General features: G+C 36.2%; 1 protein-coding gene across 6 annotated transcripts in view; it reads left to right on the forward strand.

Moving 5' to 3' along the window:
* Nucleotides 1-19,520, forward strand: part of COL14A1 (collagen type XIV alpha 1 chain) — a 127,427-nt gene that overhangs the window by 82,976 nt on the left and 24,931 nt on the right. For all 6 annotated transcript variants that reach the window (XR_012631297.1, XM_074887238.1, XM_074887201.1 and 3 more), the window contains exons 32-40: nt 1,524-1,666; nt 2,600-2,709; nt 4,353-4,511; nt 9,017-9,094; nt 9,369-9,455; nt 13,703-13,756; nt 14,158-14,253; nt 15,503-15,556; nt 16,727-16,780. Coding sequence is in view for 5 of the 6 variants with exons in the window: in XM_074887238.1 (XP_074743339.1) it covers nt 1,524-1,666; nt 2,600-2,709; nt 4,353-4,511; nt 9,017-9,094; nt 9,369-9,455; nt 13,703-13,756; nt 14,158-14,253; nt 15,503-15,556; nt 16,727-16,780 (835 nt within the window). In the remaining variant the exon portion in view is untranslated. The remainder of the gene's footprint in view (nt 1-1,523; nt 1,667-2,599; nt 2,710-4,352; nt 4,512-9,016; nt 9,095-9,368; nt 9,456-13,702; nt 13,757-14,157; nt 14,254-15,502; nt 15,557-16,726; nt 16,781-19,520) is intronic.

A 19,520-nucleotide genomic window follows, 5' to 3' on the forward strand; every position in this document is an offset into this window, starting at 1 on the left:
AAATAAGAAATAAAAACAGTGGGAAATTATTTTAAGGTTTACATTAGATGTCATCTTGGTCTTTTGTGTGACTATCCTGTTGTGTCCCAGTTGGAGCTATACTTCTTGGAGCTGTTTCACATTCTCCATGTTTAATTTCCTTCTGAGTCTAGATGGATTGGAATTTCCAGGGATTAGCATTTCTTACTTCTTTTTCTCTTTCTGCTTCTTTCTGATCGAATCTGCTGCATTTATATGATCTTCTCTAGCTCCCACCCCAGCCCAGTCTTACTGCTTCATTAGGCTTTCACTCCCTTTCATGGCTCAGCAAATACCTTTCTCTTGATGATCTACAGGTACGTCTGAATAATATAACTTGCTTTTGTCATCTCCTCTGTGCATTGCATGTCATTAATGTTATTCTCTTTTCTGAGCAGTGTATCTCCAAACCTCATGTTTCCCCCACCTTGCTTACCAAACTTTATTTCATTTGCACTTTGTACAATGGGCATACTGTAAAGCTTTGTTCTTACACCTATTGAGTTACTTCTCTGTCTATTGGAAATGTGCAGTGTAACATCACAGTTAATCATCTACAGACCACTGTGGAGAATATATTGGTTATACGTCACACTTAACTCATTTTCCAGCATGATTCATACCTATACATCTTATATGTGCCAGAAACACTTTATAAGGAATGGATCATATTTGGAGAAAAGAAATTGATTAAATAACTTATTCAGGCTTCTTTCAGATCCCTTTACTATGATATTAAGGAATCAGGCTAATTAACATTTTCAAAATACAGTCAGTTCTTTCAGAGATTTGTCCAAATGTCCCACTTTGGGATTTGGCAATGAAAGGTTAAATTAAATTTGAAGTACTAAATAACAAATTTTAGGAAATAGCATAAAATAACATACCTCTTTTATATCATAAACTTCCTCTCTCTTCTGTAAACATTCTAGGAGAACAGATTGTATTTCTCTTATGTGTGTTCTGTTTTGATTTCACTTTCTTATATATTGGTTTTGGAATGTATAAACTACATTCCCTATAATTTAAAAAGCTTCCTTAACAGTCTTCGTCATTCCTAATTTTTATCCATTAGTGGTTTAATGACGAAGGGCGTGTCTATTGAGATTGGTCTTTCAGGCAACTTCTGTTTTCGTTGTCTGTTAAACCAGACAATGGCAAAGGTCTCATGAGTGGCTACTGTTTTTTAAAAGCTTTTAATATAATTAATTTCATCTTTACTTCAAACAGACTTCTGATTTGATCTTCAAATTTAAAAAAAATAAACTAACATTTAAAGGCAATGTTGTAAATTTCAAGGGAGAAGATAACTTCTTCTTTCTTCATAAGTACTCTTTTGATAGATACCAAGTTGGGTAGATTTTGAAAACACTTATTCATATTGCTTCTCAGTCTTGATTTCCGAAGAAATATATAGAATAGAAAGTGTGTTAAGTGAACATCTGATGAGTAAATCGCCAGATTTAAAGTTTGTTTCAGTATAAAAGACATTATTTCTCTTGCAGGTATTTGCATCCTGAAGGTCTCCCTTCTGATTACACCATTACGTTTCTCTTTCGTATACTCCCTGACACACCTCAGGAGCCATTTGCTCTTTGGGAGATTTTAAATGAAGAATATGAACCACTGGTTGGAGTTATTTTAGATAGTATGTATTTTGTATTTTATCAGTGATTTTTTTCTTTAACTGTATGAATGATTCATTCTGTGTCTAGATTTATTATTGTCAATGTTTTAATCTGCTGCCAGAACAACTACCTGAATCTGAAAGGTAATAGTCTCTAATGGATGTTTTTTAGATTTAATTTACCTGAGTTTAATTTGGAGTTAGAGTCAAATTTTGAGTATGCTTCTCTAAATTGGGAGCAATGATACTGATATCCAAAGAGCTGTACTAGATGTAAATTGATGTAAGGGAGCTACTCCTTTGCTTTTAAAATTTTGAGTGCTCTGAATCTGGTTCTAATAGAATCTATCTTGATATATGCCAGTGGTACTGACAGTACGGTATATGTAGAGTAAATGCAGTCTGCTGGACAGCAGACTTGGAGCTGGAGACATGAACTCTTGATGACTTTTCATTTCTACTTAATTTGACTTCCACAACTGTAAAACAGGGATTATAATTTAGAAAGTTTTCATATTTACTGTTGAAAAAATGTAGATACTATGGTAGCTGTTCTTCATAGCTGCCAATTTTAAAAGAGATATATTAGTATTTATCTTTCTATCTTTCCTAGAATTTTTTTAGATCTGTCACCTTGAAATAAGTGGGAATTAGGCATTTGAGGATATGTGTGTCTTTTTCTTGTTCAAGTCCTATAGAGAACTAGTGGGCGAGTAGGATCAGGTAGATATAGACTCCCAACTATTGGCCCATCCTTCCTGTCAAACCAGGAGAGAGCATTTCTCTGAGATAACTTGTTACTTCCAGATCAATATATCACTTATGAATGTGTTTTACTAACATTTGATCTGACATCTGTGGTCATTTTTGTTAAACACAAAACTGACCTTTTCAAATAATGTATCAGGCTTTTTCCTCCTCTAACACAGAACCCTTATTTTTATGCTCACACAGATGGCGGTAAAACTTTGACTTTCTTTAACTACGACTACAAAGGAGATTTTCAGACTGTGACTTTTGAAGGTCCTGAAATAAGAAAGATATTTTATGGGAGTTTTCATAAGGTTGGTAATGGTAAAAAAAAAAAAAGCACTCTTAATAAAGGTTTGGGAGTTTTTCATGTTCTGAAATCTTTTCATGTGGTCAGCCACTGCCAAAATAAACATATTTGCATATTCAGAATAATTTACCAAACTGTCTTAAGTCTCTTCGCAATGTTGAACTAACATTAAACAAATCATAGATTTTATGATGAAGCTGATGTGATCAATTTTCGTCTCGTGCTTTGTGCCTGTATTTTAGAGTTGATTAAAAATACTTGCCTTCAGAAGTAATTTAGAAATAAATTGGCTTTTCCTTTTAAGGTTTGTATTGGAATTGTTACTCAAAATGAAAAGAAAAAGTCTAGAAAAAAAAATTATCATTCTTTTGACCAGAGTTGTTATTTTTAAACATATTTTAAGGGCTATGCCATGTCAAACTTTTCTTGGCTGTTAGAGAACTTGTAACATTCTTTCTGAAAGCAGATGAAGTAGTACTGAGATTATAGCACATATTTTTTGTGGAAGGTGCTTTTGTTATTTACTTTTGTTTCTGATATTGGTATCTTTCCTAAAAAATAAAGGAGACTGTAGATTGAGGGATAGTATCTACAGAGCTTAACTTTTCTGTACTTCCTTTTTAATCAATGGAGTGAGAAAAGGAAGGTAGGTCAGAGCCAAGGTCTAATTCTGACTCTTTAAGTTGAGGAATATATGAGGCTTTTTTAGCGCATTCTCCTCTTAAGCATTTTTCTGCATTTTGAATGATAATCCTTGCTATACATGTGTTTGAAAGGCTTTTCAGTTATTTAGTTCCAGCTGAGCCATAGCAAAGCAGCTACGGGACTTCTTCCTGGTGTTCTCTCCTACACCTTGGGCTCTGATCTCCATGTAGTGTACTGGTATAGAGCAGATACTGCATTTCTACCAGCCCTTCATCTGGTCTTCCCCCGCTCAAAATTGTTCTTGCCTGTGCTTAACCAAGAGTTTGCTCACGACAGGACAGTTGTGGCTAGTCCTCTCTGCTAGGAATGTCTTTGCAGCATCAGCAATGGACAACAGAGTACGAGTCAAGGCAGAAGGAAGTAATTTTGTTTCTGTGCTTTGCTTTTCTGTACTGTGTTTGATGGGATTTGATTTTTTTCAGTTTAAAAACTTCACTATGGAAGGTTTTGCTGTATGGTTAATGTATAAGTTACAGGCTAAATTTTACTGCTTAGTTTTGGCTTTTGCAAGTGCCTATAAAGGATGTATTGGTGAAATCCAGTGCTATATAGCAGGATCATACAAGGGCCAGGAATTATTACTGACCACATAAATCAAGAGGTTTTTTGGATCTGGGTGCTGTATGAACATTGTGTAGATCTTTTGTCAGGGATAAATTATTTTCTTACCGAATAAATTACTTAAGGTGCCAACTTGTGTGCAGAGGTTCCATAAGCAGAAAAATAAGATAAATTCATTAAACAAGATTAGAATCATAGAATAATTCAGGTTGGAAGGGACCTCTAGAGGTCATCTAGATTATTTGCTATGGATTATTCTCTGAGTTCCATTAGGAAACATGGAGTTAGGATCTCATTTAAAAAAAATTTTCCCATTTTCCCAGGAAATTAATATATCCTATGTGCTCCTTCGTATATTAAAACATCTTTTCTTTTGCATAGTTGCATGTTGTTATCAGCAAGACTACGGCCAAAATAATTATTGACTGCAAGCAAGTGAGTGAGAAGACCATTAATGCAGCAGGGAATATCAGTTCTGATGGCATAGAAGTGCTGGGGAGAATGGTCAGATCCAGAGGACCAAGAGACAACTCTGCGCCAGTGAGTAGAACAAGAACAACTCTTTAAACCATTTAAATATTCTAAAAACAAATGTTTGAGATATTTGCAGTTAGTTTTAAGTTGAAGCAGAGTAAACTCATATTTGAAATGGTAAAGTTCCAGCATTTCAGAAATTCTGCAAAAGCCTGCAATAGTTCTCAACGTAGGCAAAATCTATTTTTGATCATTTTAATAAATTAAATCACTAGATCATCACTGTTCAAATGTTATTCTCAAGCACATATGTGAACACAGTTGGTACATTCAGATATGACTTGTGTCCAAACTTTATTACATAGAGTAATATAATGTATAACTCCTTTGCATGGAATCATTTAAACTTTGTTTTGAGTGATAATTATTCCCCATGTCTCTTATTCCCTCTTACTCTATGCTTACCCTAAGGTCACTATCCGTTCATTAAATAATTGAACTGGTTTGACACAGGTGGCCCGCAAAAGTCCCTGTCTTAGCATATCTAGTTCTATAATATAAAATAATTTAAATGTAAAAGATCCTCCCCAGGATTAAGTACACTTCTCATTCCTCTGAAATTATTCTCCTAGAAGCAATAATTATTCTGTTTGCAAGGTAACCTATGGGAGTCTTTCCATTTTTGCTTCAGATGTCATTAAGAAGGTTTGTGTGGGTTTTTCAGGTAGATTTAGTTGCTGAAGAAGAATTGACAATCTGACAGTGATCTTAGGAGGACTTCTTTGCCATGCAGTACTGCTTGCTAATTTTCTTTGAACTTTCTTGACCTTAGAATGAGGTTAGCAGAGAATGTGATCCTTGAACTCAAGGCTTGATTTGAATAGGAATGAGGTTTCAGAAATGTATTTACTTGCTACTATATGGAAATACTCTTGTTTAGTAAAAAATAAGCCCTCAGAATATCTCTGTGCACAAAAAAGAGCCTTTCGGCCTCAAACTTATGGATAATAATTATATGAAGCCTGTAAAGACAATTACACAGAGAAATCTTTGTAGTCACTTTTCAATAGAAACAGAAAAAGGCAAACTTAGGAAATCTTGGAATTAGAGAAGGCTTTGTAAAGAAGTGGAAAGAAATAGTGTCCTTTGTTAGAAGCCAGGAATCTATAAAAGATAAGTCAGACTGCCTACTTACTGAAAAATTTGGTTTTGTTTAAATGAACTGTAAAACTTGACGTAAGACTACAAATGTGTAGCTGAAGATAAAAATTCTTTACTCCATAGTACTGTTTAGCTGCCTTCAAGTATTACCACGTATACCAAATTACAAGCAGGTCAAGAAAGTACCCAAATACCATTCTTTAAAGTCTCCATTCTGCACATTTTATTCATATTAAGCAGAACTTATGTGAATAGTCACATTTAAGGCATGAACAAGTTGGTTTCCTCTACTCCAAAAATTAGAGGACGTCAAAGGAAGCTAGTAGAAGGCAGGATAGAGGTTATTCTCACAACAGGTAGTAAGTAGATCAGTGCAGTTCCTTACCCTACAATTTTGTGAGTGTTAAATATTTATAGAGATTGTGGGGAAGCCTGGACAAGTGAATGAAAGGGAAATACTGGTTGTTAGATCTGGGGCAGGAAATCCCTGGTCTGAAAGTCATTGGAAGCTAGTAGATGGTAAGGTAGAAGTATGACTTATACTCTCGTGCTTCATTAGGCATCACTTGTGCCACCATTGGAAACAGATTTAGTCCATACCAGTATCTTCACAGTTTTAAGAGGCTCCTGAAGGCATGCATACAAAAAAAATTCCTTTTTGTAAAACATTTTGAAAATTGTTTTGAATTGATATGTAAATCAGGGTTTGTTGATAGTTCTGAAAAGTTTTTTCATTAGCTGTATTTTCATGAAATGCTTTAATCTTAGTTTTGGAGATGCTTATTACATAAAATAAAAACAGGCAGGCAGTTATTTTGGAATAAAATTGTGGATGTTTTGTTCTGACTGTATTCACATGAAACAGTTTAACATTGTCAGAATATTTTTAGTGTATTTTTTTAATAAATGAATCCAGTGCAATCACCTGAATTTTGCAAAACATTTTGATTTTGAAGGAGTATAATTGTATCAGAGTTTTTTTCCCATCAATGCATATGGTGTGCAACAGTTCCATGAACAGGCAGAAATAGAGAGAGAGATGGATGGATGGATGGATGGATAGATAGATAGATAGATAGATAGATAGATAGATAGATAGGACAAAAAGGGGATTAGGCTAAAGGTTCCTGGCCCTTTTAACATCCCTTAATAGTGAGGTGTGTCTGGATCAGGCACTCCAGCCAGAGGAACGAAACCTGATCATGACATGCAGCAAGTAATGTTTATTATTCCTTCAGTGGGATTTAATGAAAAATCCAGCTTTAAAACATTGTTTATTTACAATTCACAAACCTTCTCTTTACTGATGTTTCTTTTTTTTTTAAATTTAACTTGTTTACCTCTGTGTGTATGTACTGTTAAAAACAGTAACATGTGATGTGGTCTGGTCTTGAAAAGTCTTTGCAGAACTGTAGCCTGATCAGATGAGGATAGGCAGACTTTTCCATCTTAATGGTTTTGCTTACAGGACTGGATATTTAGAAAGCAAAATCGCTGTGAATACAGAGAATTATGAATAAATGTTTAATGGTAGCAAAGAAGGCTTTGTTTGGTTGTTTAGCTTGAGTCAGAGAAACCCATATAATATTTTAGAATAAGGATACTGAGTCATTCAACATTTGGATGGTTTATGCAGCAATTCAAGGAATGTCTTATTTTCTATTTATTTTACATCAACTTGCTTTATCACTATGGATCTCTAGATTGTCTAATCCAGAGAAAACGAATGCATATACATGCCTGGACTGCATAAATTTAGCCAATACTGTCAACCTTCTGTTGTTCAGGATAACAGAACAGCTTGAGATGGACTGTGTTATGGAAAAAATGGCAGTACTACTTACTTCTGAACCTGAGTTGCTTTCTGCACAACCAGCTCAGGTGTTTCTGCACTCCTTTTCTGGGATGTCTTATTTGCTTAAGAGTAGTATCATGCAAATGCCCAGGGTCATTCTGAGTCCCAGAGCAGTATGTTCATGCATGCTCAAGTGCTACTGTGCTCAAGATAATAAGTCCTCCCAGAATTAGTAGCTTTGGGACATGTAGCAAAGAGGCATCCAAGTGGCTACACATGGAGCCAGCTTGCATTGGATGTAGCCAGGGACACAGACTTGTTGGACTCGGGACAGACCTTTGTGGAGCCAAACCAAGGGTCCAAAAGCTGCCTTCATGCTGCACTCCAGCTTTCTAAGGTGTTTGGCATGGAACCAACTCACATGTGTCTGCATCTGTAGTACAGCATATCTACAAACCAGCTAATCTGCTGGCAGATAAAAAGAATTTGTATGTGTATGAAAGTATTTCTTTGTTTAAAAAATAATAGTTGATTTATATAAGAAAAAAAAAGAGGGAAAACTGAAGGTGCACATATGTAGTTCATTTTAACAGCTTTAGAAGCAATGCAGTTTTAAGAAAGTCTTAAAATTCACTCTTCTGTTCTAGTGTTAAAATAATGCCACTGAAAATAATAATGGGAGCAAAACCAAAGAGAGTTCTATCTGTAGCAGTTCATCACATTTTTTAACATGTGGGGTTAATTTAATGGGATGTTCTGTTCCCTTCCCCTCTCTATTCAGTATGCACATAAATGAGGCATGGAAAAAGAATAGAAACAGTAACAGAAGAAGGCTTCATCTCTTCTAGACCCCTTTGTTCAGTTCAAGGCTGTAAAGGAGACAAATTGTTTTTACCATTGAGTCCTACTTAGTATATTGTTTCTGAGTTCCTAGCAGCCATTAGTTTTACCAATTGTGTGTGTTGTAGATTAAATTCTTGTCCAAACTGTGTTCCCAGACCTGTGGTGGGAATTCTCTTTTCTGCCTAGTGTTGTCATGTGTTGAGTGAGCTTTTCACCATCCTTAAACTTTCGTTGCCTGGGGAAATAGGGATAAGAGAGGACATATTCTGAAGTAAAATAAAACTGGAGAAGATGATAAATATTATTTGTGGCTCAGCTCCAGTGTAAGTAATAAGCTACAGGAGACCTTGTCCTAGATAAAATCTGAGCACCAAACTAGTGGGTTAAGAGAAATTACTCAATTTTGAGCTGAGCTCTCTTTTGCCTGTCTCTTGATGCCTTCTTTGCTAGAAAAAAGTTTTGGGAGGCACCATTGGGCAAAATCAGGAATTTAATCAAGGAGGTGGGGATAATCCAACAAATACCTGCAGCATTTAACCTTGAACAGCTTGCTCGATCCACGTAGTGTCTGATAGTTCAGACATGTTGGTTAGAACACAAGCCTTTTACCATTTAGGTTAGTGTATTTGTGGCTAGCTGCTCTAAGTCAGATAGCCTTTTCTCTGTCTAATCTGGGTGCTTGAATTAAGGTAGCTTTTCTTGCTGATTGCTTCATTCTGCACTGATCTTACAACTAAAAGTGATCTTGTACATCACCTTTGTTTTGAAACAGTTGCAGTTACAGATGTTTGACATTGTTTGTGCTACCTCATGGGCCAATCGAGACAAATGCTGTGAGCTTCCTGGCTTGGTAAGAAACCTCTTTCAATAACTGTAGAATTTACCTTTTACTTTCCCTTTCATTGAGACAAATGTTTTAATGGAAATGGACAAGTTAGGAGTTTTCAAAAAATCCCAAGTCTGCTTGAATTACTTGTTTTATTGAAAGTCAATGTGATGTATGTTTCTAAATCAAGCAGGTGCTTTTGAGGCATCTGTGCAGTACTGTCTTAGATTCATAAAATTCTTAACTTCTAAATAAAAGTTTTGGACATCATTCTCTTCCTATCTTGACCTTCCTTTAGAGAGATGAGGAAAACTGCCCTGCCCTTCCTCATGCTTGTTCCTGTTCAGAAGCTAATAAGGGTCCGCTTGGACCTCCTGGACCACCGGTAAGGTTTTATTTAGGTTTGTAGTCAACTGTACCAAATAGTCCACTGGCCACCTTTATTCCAAGACATGTGAATATACTGCCATTGTATAACTAATAAGGTTAAATTAGGATTTTAAGCATTGACAAAAAGATAAAATTACATTAAATTTATACCAAAGATGCCAAGTAATGTGCCGCAAAAAACCTCCTCACTCAATAAGTGAGTCAAATTTTTAATGGTTTAATCTAGACCTGGAGCGGTTAAGGTAATCTTTCAGACCCTGAACCCTGTTACTTATCTGTAGCATTAATAGCTATGTCATAGTTAGTGCCATTTGGTTTCAGTTTTTTAAACACCTGCTATCTGTCTACTCTAGCATACATGTATTAACTGTAGCTTGGAGTTTAGATTTCTGAAATGCTCAGTTTACAGCATGCTTATGAATTAAAGGTATGGGATGTGACAGTGCCTCTTGTGTGGTAAAAGGTGAAAGAAGGCTTTCCTCTCTTAAAAGCCCTACCTAAGAGCTACAGTATTTATTGGAAAGCAGAACTGAAAGTGCTGGTTCTTCTGAGAGCTCCCAGAGACAGAGAGATACCCAAAAGTGTTGAGGAGAGCAGATGAAATGAACTGGCTTTGGTGAAAGTTGAATTGAAGTTTATTCTAGCTTGCCAGTGAATGATGCAGTACACACTGTCACAACTTCTCCCTATACTTCGTGGTGTTGCTTTGATGGCACTCATCTAAGTGTTTACTTTGTAAAAGTTAAATAAGTGTATATCTAAGTTCCTTGCATAACCAATGGAACTAGATAATCTCTAGACAATTATTTAACTTTTCTTCCTTCTCAGCATAGTATCTTAGAAAGATGGGATGCATGTCCTTTCTCTTTACTGACTTGTGGAAAAACTCAGAGAACGGATCAGACCAGACAACTGCGATATGGGTCACTAAAGTTAGATAACACAATCTCGTATCCTAAGGCTGATTTTTAGCAGTTTAGAAAAGTTGTAGGCTCTGTTTGCAATGGTTTTTTATTGGTTTGGTTTAATGAGAACCTTAACTCGGATGTTTGTAGAATGGTGATGTGTTTTTTCTTTTACAACTAGATTGATAACTCTGGTATCTTAGGGTTGCTTGCTAAGTTAGCTTGAGATGTGGCCCTCTTGTGAACAAGTTTGAACTGCATGTTTCTCTGCTCATACTGTGTCCTGGATGCTCCAAGAGCATGTTTTGAAGAGAAAGAGCCAATGAAGAATGTGAAGGAACATAAGTTTCTGAAAAGGTCAAAGTATGCAAATTACATGAGATACATGTTCAACATCAAAATTAATTTGCACGTAAGACATTCATGTAGTAGACCCTAGCAGACATTTATCCTAGTAACAACTCAGATGTTAGTCTTTCTGCAAGAACTGTTCCTCAAGCTCTGGTACAAAAACTTGAAAACAAACTTGGGAGAAAATTCGCTGAAGAGCAGTATCTTGAGCAAGGAAAAATTATTCTGTTCTCCTATTTGAATGTAGGTAATAAATCAAGTATGGATTAAGGTTTTAATTTCTGTATGTAGGTGTCCAATTTGTGTTCTGTGAAAAAGACAATGGGATAATTCACACAAAAATGCAACTGAAATTGAGTAGTTTGACCACATTTCACAGTAAAATGAAAAATGTTTTAAAATTCTTTGACTGGAAGGATGCATATTACTATAGTTCAAAATGTATGCAGATCAGGAATTGGCAAAGCTTAATCCAGCAGTAAAATAATGTACTTCTATTTTTTACATTTAGGATTAACAATATTTTGAGTAGCATAGTGCCATGCAAGAGGAGGCTTAAAATCAAGCAGAAAAATCACTGCCTAGGCAGAGAGGAGTATGTGATTCTGGAACTCAGCCTCTTATGAGTGATGCTTTTTTTCCAGAGAGTTAGATGGCATAGCTCTGGAAAAAAATAAAAGGCCTAGGAAAAAACAGAGCAAAAGAATAAAGTCAGTGTTCCTCTCTGTGCCAACCAAAAGTCAGAAAGTCACATGTGCTATGTCTGGTCAATACGACTCCAAGTTGTTAAAATGTCATGTGACTTTTCTCTAAGCCAAGGATTTTTCTGTTTAAGGGATCAGGATTCTACCATGTAGCCAGTTTTAGACATTAGACTAAATTACTCCAAATGAAAGGCTTCCATCTGTTTGGGATAGTATCTGGAAATATTTTTTAAGCTCTTTTAGGAAGTGGGTCATTTTGGGTAAGACAAAGTATTCTTTAGAGTTAAGATTATCTGGCAGATTTCATTATGGGATATTGTTTTTATGACTTAATCTTTGACAGAATTTGATCATGTTGTCTGAAGTTGCCCACGCAAAGCAAAAGTAAGATAACACACAAACCTGATGCCTGCATTTTGAAAGGAATGCTGCAGAACTGGAGAAGATGAGGAAGGAGAAAAGTTATTGGAAGACTGGAGAAGTTTAATTGCAATGAAAACCTTTCAGGGTTTCATAGGTTTTAACTGTTAAAAAGGAATAAGGAGGTAACTTGATAAGAGTTGATTAAGAACTGTTTCTGGGGGAAAGCACTGGCAATTAAGAAGTTATTTAAAATAAGAGAAAAAGGTATAACAGGAATTCTTGACTAGAAGTAGAAGCCAAAGAAATGAAAAATTTGAAATTAATGACACAAGTTTAGAAGTGCTGGGGAATAACCATCAAAACAAGTTTATTAGAAAAATGGGGGAGGCTCGTCAACTTAAATCAATGCTTTTCTGGAACTTGTTCTTTTACCAAGCAAAAGTTACTGGGATTAAAGCATGGATAAGTGTATCAAACTGAGGGTGAATTGTAAAACATGATTTAATGGCTTATCATCAGGCTATTTTAAAATATATATTACTACTCAGTAAAGAAGTAATCTGTTTCTGAGTACAAAATGGGAGAAAACTGTGTGATTTTGTTTATGTTAAAAAGTTGCAGTTATTTTCCTGAGCATTTGCATAGGAATTTTTAATCTGAGAAAGGCAGAGGCAGGAGAAAAAGGGCAGAGGGAAGCTGCTGGACTGGAATGCAGAAATGTGAGGACCTGGAATTTGGGAACTGGCAACTGGAACATGGTTCTGTGGAGAGCGTGGGATGAGATTTTAGGGTCAGAGCTGACCGTGATGGAATGGGTCTTGGCCGTAGAGCTGTGGGATGAAAGTGGGAAGACTGAAGGGGCTGGGGAAAGGAGTAGAAAACTGCTCTGTAGTCACACATATGAAGACTGTATCATGATAGCTTCATTGAAGAGCAAGAGTAGCCTGGTACTTCCAAACATTTCTGTTATTGGCATTCCTATTTAAAGTCTCATTGATACTACATATGCATTTAATCTGATAAGCATATTTTCTATTTTTATTTCTTTAATGTAACTGCTGTTATTTTTATAAGTACTTATTGTTATTGTAGCCTCCAAGGAACACTATTCAGTTATGATGCCTAGTTGTACAAGATCCTTTTTGAGTACAAAGAAGGGCAGAATTGCTGTAAAGCTCATATCCTAAGAGATTAAGCAATATACTCAGGTGGAGTAAGAGGGGAATGGATCTGAATAAAGTGAAAAAAAAGTATATTTATGCTGTCCTAGAGGACAAAGCACATTCAGCATGTATATGCAAAACACGTTCATGGCAGCCATCCATAGATATATGCAACTCCAGTGTCTCAGATGATACTAATAAAAAAGGCAACAGTTGGTTAAAAATGATTAACAGATGTAGGCACCGCTGAAGAAAGCAAAAAAGAGAAAAATGGGAAAAGAGTATTGAGAGCTAAGAGTAGCTCTCAATTAAACCATGGTAAGTCTAGTAGGTCCTGGAGTTGTCTTGGCTGGAAAAATATTCCTGAGTCATTGGAAACTCAGCCTTTAACAATGTGGTGATCTTGGGGAGAACAGACAGATGTGCAGAAGGTTTCAGCAACTGGAGAGGAACCCATGACAACTTGTGTACATTTCCATCACTGTGGTAGCTTTCAGTGTTATTTTGATGCTTACGTGGTGTGCATTCTTGGCTCTAGAAAGTAATCACATCTGTGTTTAAATCTATTCCTGCATACGGTCACACTCAAGTATGTTCTCAGTTTAATTACTCCCGTGGAAGGATATGGACAGTATATTTACTGATTCCTGAACACTGATTCAGGAATAAGAAAAAACCGTTTGGCCTTCTCTGGACTTTGTTTTTGTTTGTTTGAGAGTTCTGGTTTTCAGCAAGTCCTGTGCTTGTGCTTCACAGGGTGGTCCAGGTGTCAGAGGTGCCAAAGGTCATCGTGGTGACCCAGGTCCAAAGGTACTTTGTACAGCACTGTACAGTTGACAGATACACAGGTTCTTGGTTTATCTCTGCAGCATGTAAACCTTGAAATGAATTCCAGATTGTCTCTGATGTCGCTGAGGAAAAAGCATAGTGAAATGCCATTGGCGTTTGGTGTGTCTCTTTTCATAACAATTTCTTGTCCTGTTTGTTCCTTGATAAAAGATATAAAATTCAGAATGCTGCTGTCACAGCATAAATCTTCATTTTTTTGTATTTATAAAGGAACCAGGCAGTTTTAAATTGAACCCTAACTGTTCAATCAAATGTCAACCCATATTTCAGATGTTTTTGAGTCTATTGGTATTTAATTCTTCAAACAGAAGCTGCCTTTGTCCATATGATAAGAGTTTAACTTATGTCCTGTGCCACTATAGGGACCAGATGGACCTCGAGGTGAAATTGGTGTTCCTGGACCACAAGGACCTCCAGGACCACAAGGACCCAGTGGACTTTCTATTCAAGGGCTTCCAGTGAGACTTATAAAATCAATGGGGTTCTTTCCTGGAATGTTTTGAACAGTACATATCTTAGACTAGACCAAAATATCTTTTGGTGTCCTGATCAGAATATGAATTTCAATATTTGAGGTGGAACCGTGGATTTGGGTTTAACCTATAGTGGATGTGGGTTCAGTGCCAACATTCCTGTTTGTGTTTGGATCTGAACTTTTAGTTAGCTGGGGGGATTTGATTGCAAGTTGGATATGACCCAGGTATTAGCATACAAGCCTGGATACAAGTGAAAAAAATTGCATTGGGGTTGTAACATGGCCCCAGACCAAAATGTTAATATTTTATCTTTTTCTGATTGTGATAATGCTCATCGTAGATTAGTTCTGACTTGAAAGGTATACCCAAGCAAGAACACTATATTTGCTGCCAAAATTAAACAATAGTATTCACTACACTTACAGAGTCTGTCATCAGAGGAGATGATTAGGCCTGGAGTTTACAATGTTGTTGTGAAATAAGTCTCAGAATTTCACCATAAAGACACATTGGTAGAATAATGAACCAGCAGCACTAATCTTGTTTCATGTACGTCTCTGGTAGATGGGTACACTGAAGCCTTGAAAGGTAGTAGATACATATCTTTTCTGGCTAAACTTTTTTTTCAAAATGTACTACAGTATAATACACTTTCTTCGGTTTATCCAGTCTATGTGATGCTGCTGTACAATATAATGAAGTGATTTACCAAAACTGTATATTCTTAATGATGCTGTCATCAGAGAATAATACAGAATACATTAATTATAGTAGTTATTTCATAGAGAAATTGTGTTTCTGCATAAAATTTAATGCAAAATAGTTTATGTTCTAGAAAAGTATATGTTTGGCATGCATATGTACTGTAGAAACACATCTAGTTTCCATAGAAAACCATTGGTTTCATCATTATAGGAAATATTTCTGAGGACTGAAGAGAAACAGATTCCTTTGAGCAGAAAAGAAAATCACTACCTTTTTTAATAACATAATGGCTATAGTTTTGTCAGGTTAATTCTGAAGTCTTTTAAAATGAGTTTTATTTTCTATATTTGTAAATTCTTCATTTACAGTTTTGCAAATGGAGTCTGTAGTTTTGCCTTCAGCAGGAAAAATAGTCTGTTTTCTTATTGGCTGGTTGGTTGTTTTTTCTAAAGAAGCTGAAAGAGACTATTAAAAATGGGAAAGTAACCATGTATTTGGTTTACTATGTGTGATTCTTAATTTGCAGGGGCCACCAGGTGAAAAGGGAGAGAAGGGAGATCTTGGTTTTCCTGGCCTGCAGGTATTCCCTAAGTTACTACTTAACCTGTCACTTACTAAGTTTGAATGTTGAATTGACATCATTGTGACTTTAAGACACATATCCAAAACTGCTGAGAAGCGTGTTGTTGGGGTGAATTTGAATGAGATTTAGAATCAGGAATCCAGGGTATGCTGGTGTGCAGTGACCAAATCATTCAGGGCCTGAAGAACCGGTTACTTTCTTGACCTTGTTAAACACTGAAATTGGGTCTCTGTAGACTCAGATCCACTCTTAGATTTCTGCTTACACAGTGAATAATTAGCATTTGCTTGTTTTCACCTTAAACCCATTAAATTCCTCCTGGAATTATCTAGGAGAACAGATCAGGCACTTAATCTTTTTTGGATGCCGTGTTTCACAAGATTCTCAAAATCTTAAAAAGCTGTAGGATTCAGTGAATCTTACTCAGTTTGGTGCCTGGTATTTAGTCTAGAGATTGCATTCCAATTTTTTTCTGCTTTCCAGGATCGTTTGCTCTTCCCTTTTCAGATGCTCCTCTTCAGCTTATATCCCTCCAGTAGTTGTTGGTCGTTACCAGATTCCCCCCTCTTGTTCATATGTGCTAGGAATAATAAACTAATACAGCCTTTCCTCATAAATCAGTTTTGTTAGTCTTCTGGACCACTGCAGTAATGGTCCCAGACTGTTGCTCTGCAGTCTTCATGAGCCAGAGTGACATTTCATCCGAACAATGGGGAACTGCTGGATGTAACCTGTAATCCTGCTCAGGCAGGTATTTACCCTTTGATATTGCTGCACTGACTACAGACAATATGGTAACAGACTCCATTTTAGAAATGAGAGAGAGAAATAGCAGTTGTATTTTTAGGTTGAGGTACTGACAACACAACACAAGAATGATGTAGGAAATCAAGCTCTCTTTTCAGCTTAGTGACACAGGAAGCCTGACTTGACAAAATTGTCAATGTTATTAAGAGAATTGTAGTGAGGTGGTATGAAACCTGTGTATTTTAACAATGTCTGTTTAGCCATCTTTCATTTTGCAGAAATACCTTCTATGGCCCCACCCATTATTGAGCTCCTTAGTTCCATTTATCCGAAAGCATGTCATACAGTTTCACTGAAAGGTGATTTAGTTGGATTCTGTTAACCTGATCTCATCATTTGCCCTCCCTTTATAATGCTTAGGGTGTCCCAGGAGCATCAGGTTCACCCGGAAGGGATGGAGCTCAAGGTCAAAGGGTAAGGTAAAATGAATGTGTTTTGCATTTGTTTTAAGAGTTTTCATTCCATAATGGATATGTTTTCCAGCGTGATTGATTTATTATAGTTTGTGTCACTTGTAGTCTGTCATTTCTGGAGACCCATATCTCTGTGCCAATCAGCAGAGAAGTCCGATAGGGTGGAGTATCCTTCCATCTGGTGGATGAGGGTTGAGAAATATTAAATGAGTAATGGGGAGCCATGCACTGTGTTTGTGTTTAATGCATTTGATTGGCGTAGATGTCACTGGTGTCCAGCACTGCCAATTAGTCCATTTGCTTATATGTTTAAAATCAAATGGTGGTTAAATGGTACATAATTAGCATGCAATCCAGTGCAATGATCTAAATTTTCTTTCTAGCTAATTAATGAATAACAGACAACAACAGGAGAATTTAATATTTGAATGTAAAACAATACCTGTAGAAACTGCTGACACGAGGAAAAAGTGAAGAATAATATCAAAATTTAGTCTGCTTCTTGTAGAACAAATGAAGGTACTTACAGTTTGTCTGGGAATTGGTAAAAAAATCTTCATATTCATCTGTGCAGTTAAACCTGTAAGTCATCCTTTCAGTCTCCTTGGGGAGAATTTTGTTTCATTATTAGACAGGCTCTGGAAGATTATTGTTAGCGTAGTACTAGGTTCCTGTCTACAGCAGAAGGTCATTATTAAATATGACTTTTCAGTTTCACTTGAACAAGATTTACATATTCATGATCCTTTTTTGGATACGTGAATATAACTTCAGAGGAATCTGGACCTTCTTTGGATTTCTGGCATTAACCTGGGACCTTATTATAAAAAAACATCCCTATAGCGAAATGTGTATTTGAGTTCACTATTATGAATTTAAGAATTGGCATATCTTTATGTATAGAAGAATTCCACTGAAGTTACTGTAGAATTTGGGCAATGCATAGATGTTTTTTCTCTAAAATCAAGAAAATAAAGTAATTTTATTAAGATACAGATTTACACAACATTATCATCAGATGAATAACCTTCTAATCAGATGAATAGCCTTCTAATTTTCAATTAAGTTGTGAAATGTGAAGGTAAATATATTCCTTTTCCTACTTACAATACTGTGATGCCTTCTTCTGTATGGAAGCTCATTTTTGCATGTTTTTAATGTCTTATTTTTGACTGTATTGGAATTTTTTTCTCCCTAAGTTCCCCAAACTTGGTGTCACCTGTTCATCTCCAGGTTAATAAAGACCTGGAGCCTGATGGATATTTAGATTTTTGCTACCATGCTGTCTAATCTTGGTCATAGCCAGGTTGAGGTGACTTGATGCTAGATGCTGTACATGTGAGTGGTATGTGCCTCCTCTGTCTGCATTCCTGATGATGAGGAACACTGAGCATTCTGCAGCTCAGGGAGAAGAGAACTCTGTGTTTTTACTTCATTCTGTAGCTAACTATATTTAGCAGTGGAGACTCTCAGCCATGTTTTAATGTCAGCCAGCAGTTCAGAACTGGTCTAGTTCTCCCACGTGGTAGTCAGCAGGTTCTTGCAGAGAGATGGCATTTCTGAGAAAAACCGGGGGGAAGACTAGTGCAGCAAAGGCTTTTGATATAGCCTGGAAAGGTCATGCAGTGCTTATTCTGTAGAAGACTTCAATGTTGCCTATAATAAGGCAGGGCAATTACATAAATTGCTAGTTTTTATAGATATGATAATAATGCTTTGTTCGTGTGTTCACTTTCTTCTGGTGTTAATCAAAGGAGCTGGATAAATAGCCTAGATCTCATAAAATTAGGTCTGCTAGCCTGTTATTGTCTCTGTGTGACCCTTGTGCAATATTGTCCAGCAGTAATTATTTCTATGGCAGCAAATAATGATGTTATACTAATTTTATGGTGTTGTAACGTATTTGATTCCTGTGAAGTTATGACAACATAAAATTGCTTTTAATGGGTGAAGATTCAAATCAATTATTTCACCGCAGCCTCTTTGAAGGCTAAGCACTAGAGAAAGGCATAATTCTAAAGGGTGTAACTGCAGCAACAGCAAAGGGGAACTGGAAAATTCCCGAGAAGTAAATTGCCTTTTAGTTTAATTGTTCCCTTTGTTGGACTTCCTCCTGTTAGCCAAGATGCCAAACTGTTTTGCAGCTATTATACTACTAGAACCGAGATTTTCTATGTTATTCTTAGCTTAGCCATCATTTCCTCATTAGTATTTATTGTTCATTGAAATCTTTTAATTATAGAGATACCAGTGCTGTAAAGTACTTAAACAGATGGCTAAATCACACTGATTTTAATAGGAGTTAATCATGGGACTGATATTTACTGGGAGATCTCCAAGAGCTTTGCTGAACTGGGGATAGTGTGATATTAGACTCAAGAAGTCCTGGAATGGAGATTTTTTTCCTTCCAGTTGCTGGCAGTTGGAATCATTTCACTTTTACAGTTCTTTTTCCTTCCTTTTTGTTTTGATTTCTAGCATTCATAATTTCTGGTTTTATTGTTGAAATCAGTTGAGAAATGGTCTTTTTTTTTTTTTTCTCCCTCTTAATGTTTTAATTCAAAAGGTTCTTTTTGTATTTCTGAACTTCCCTTTTTAGTCTCTGGTTTATTTGTTTTTCATGGTTTTTAGTACCTCATTAAGAAATAGAGCGTATCCCCTGTCAGTTGTGTGAATTCATACGAAGGTCATTTTCATACTGAAATACCCTCACTATGAAAAATAGTGGGATGTAATAAAAA

Source organism: Strix uralensis, chromosome 1, assembly GCF_047716275.1.
Source record: "Strix uralensis isolate ZFMK-TIS-50842 chromosome 1, bStrUra1, whole genome shotgun sequence".
Taxonomy (NCBI): Eukaryota; Metazoa; Chordata; class Aves; order Strigiformes; family Strigidae; genus Strix; species Strix uralensis.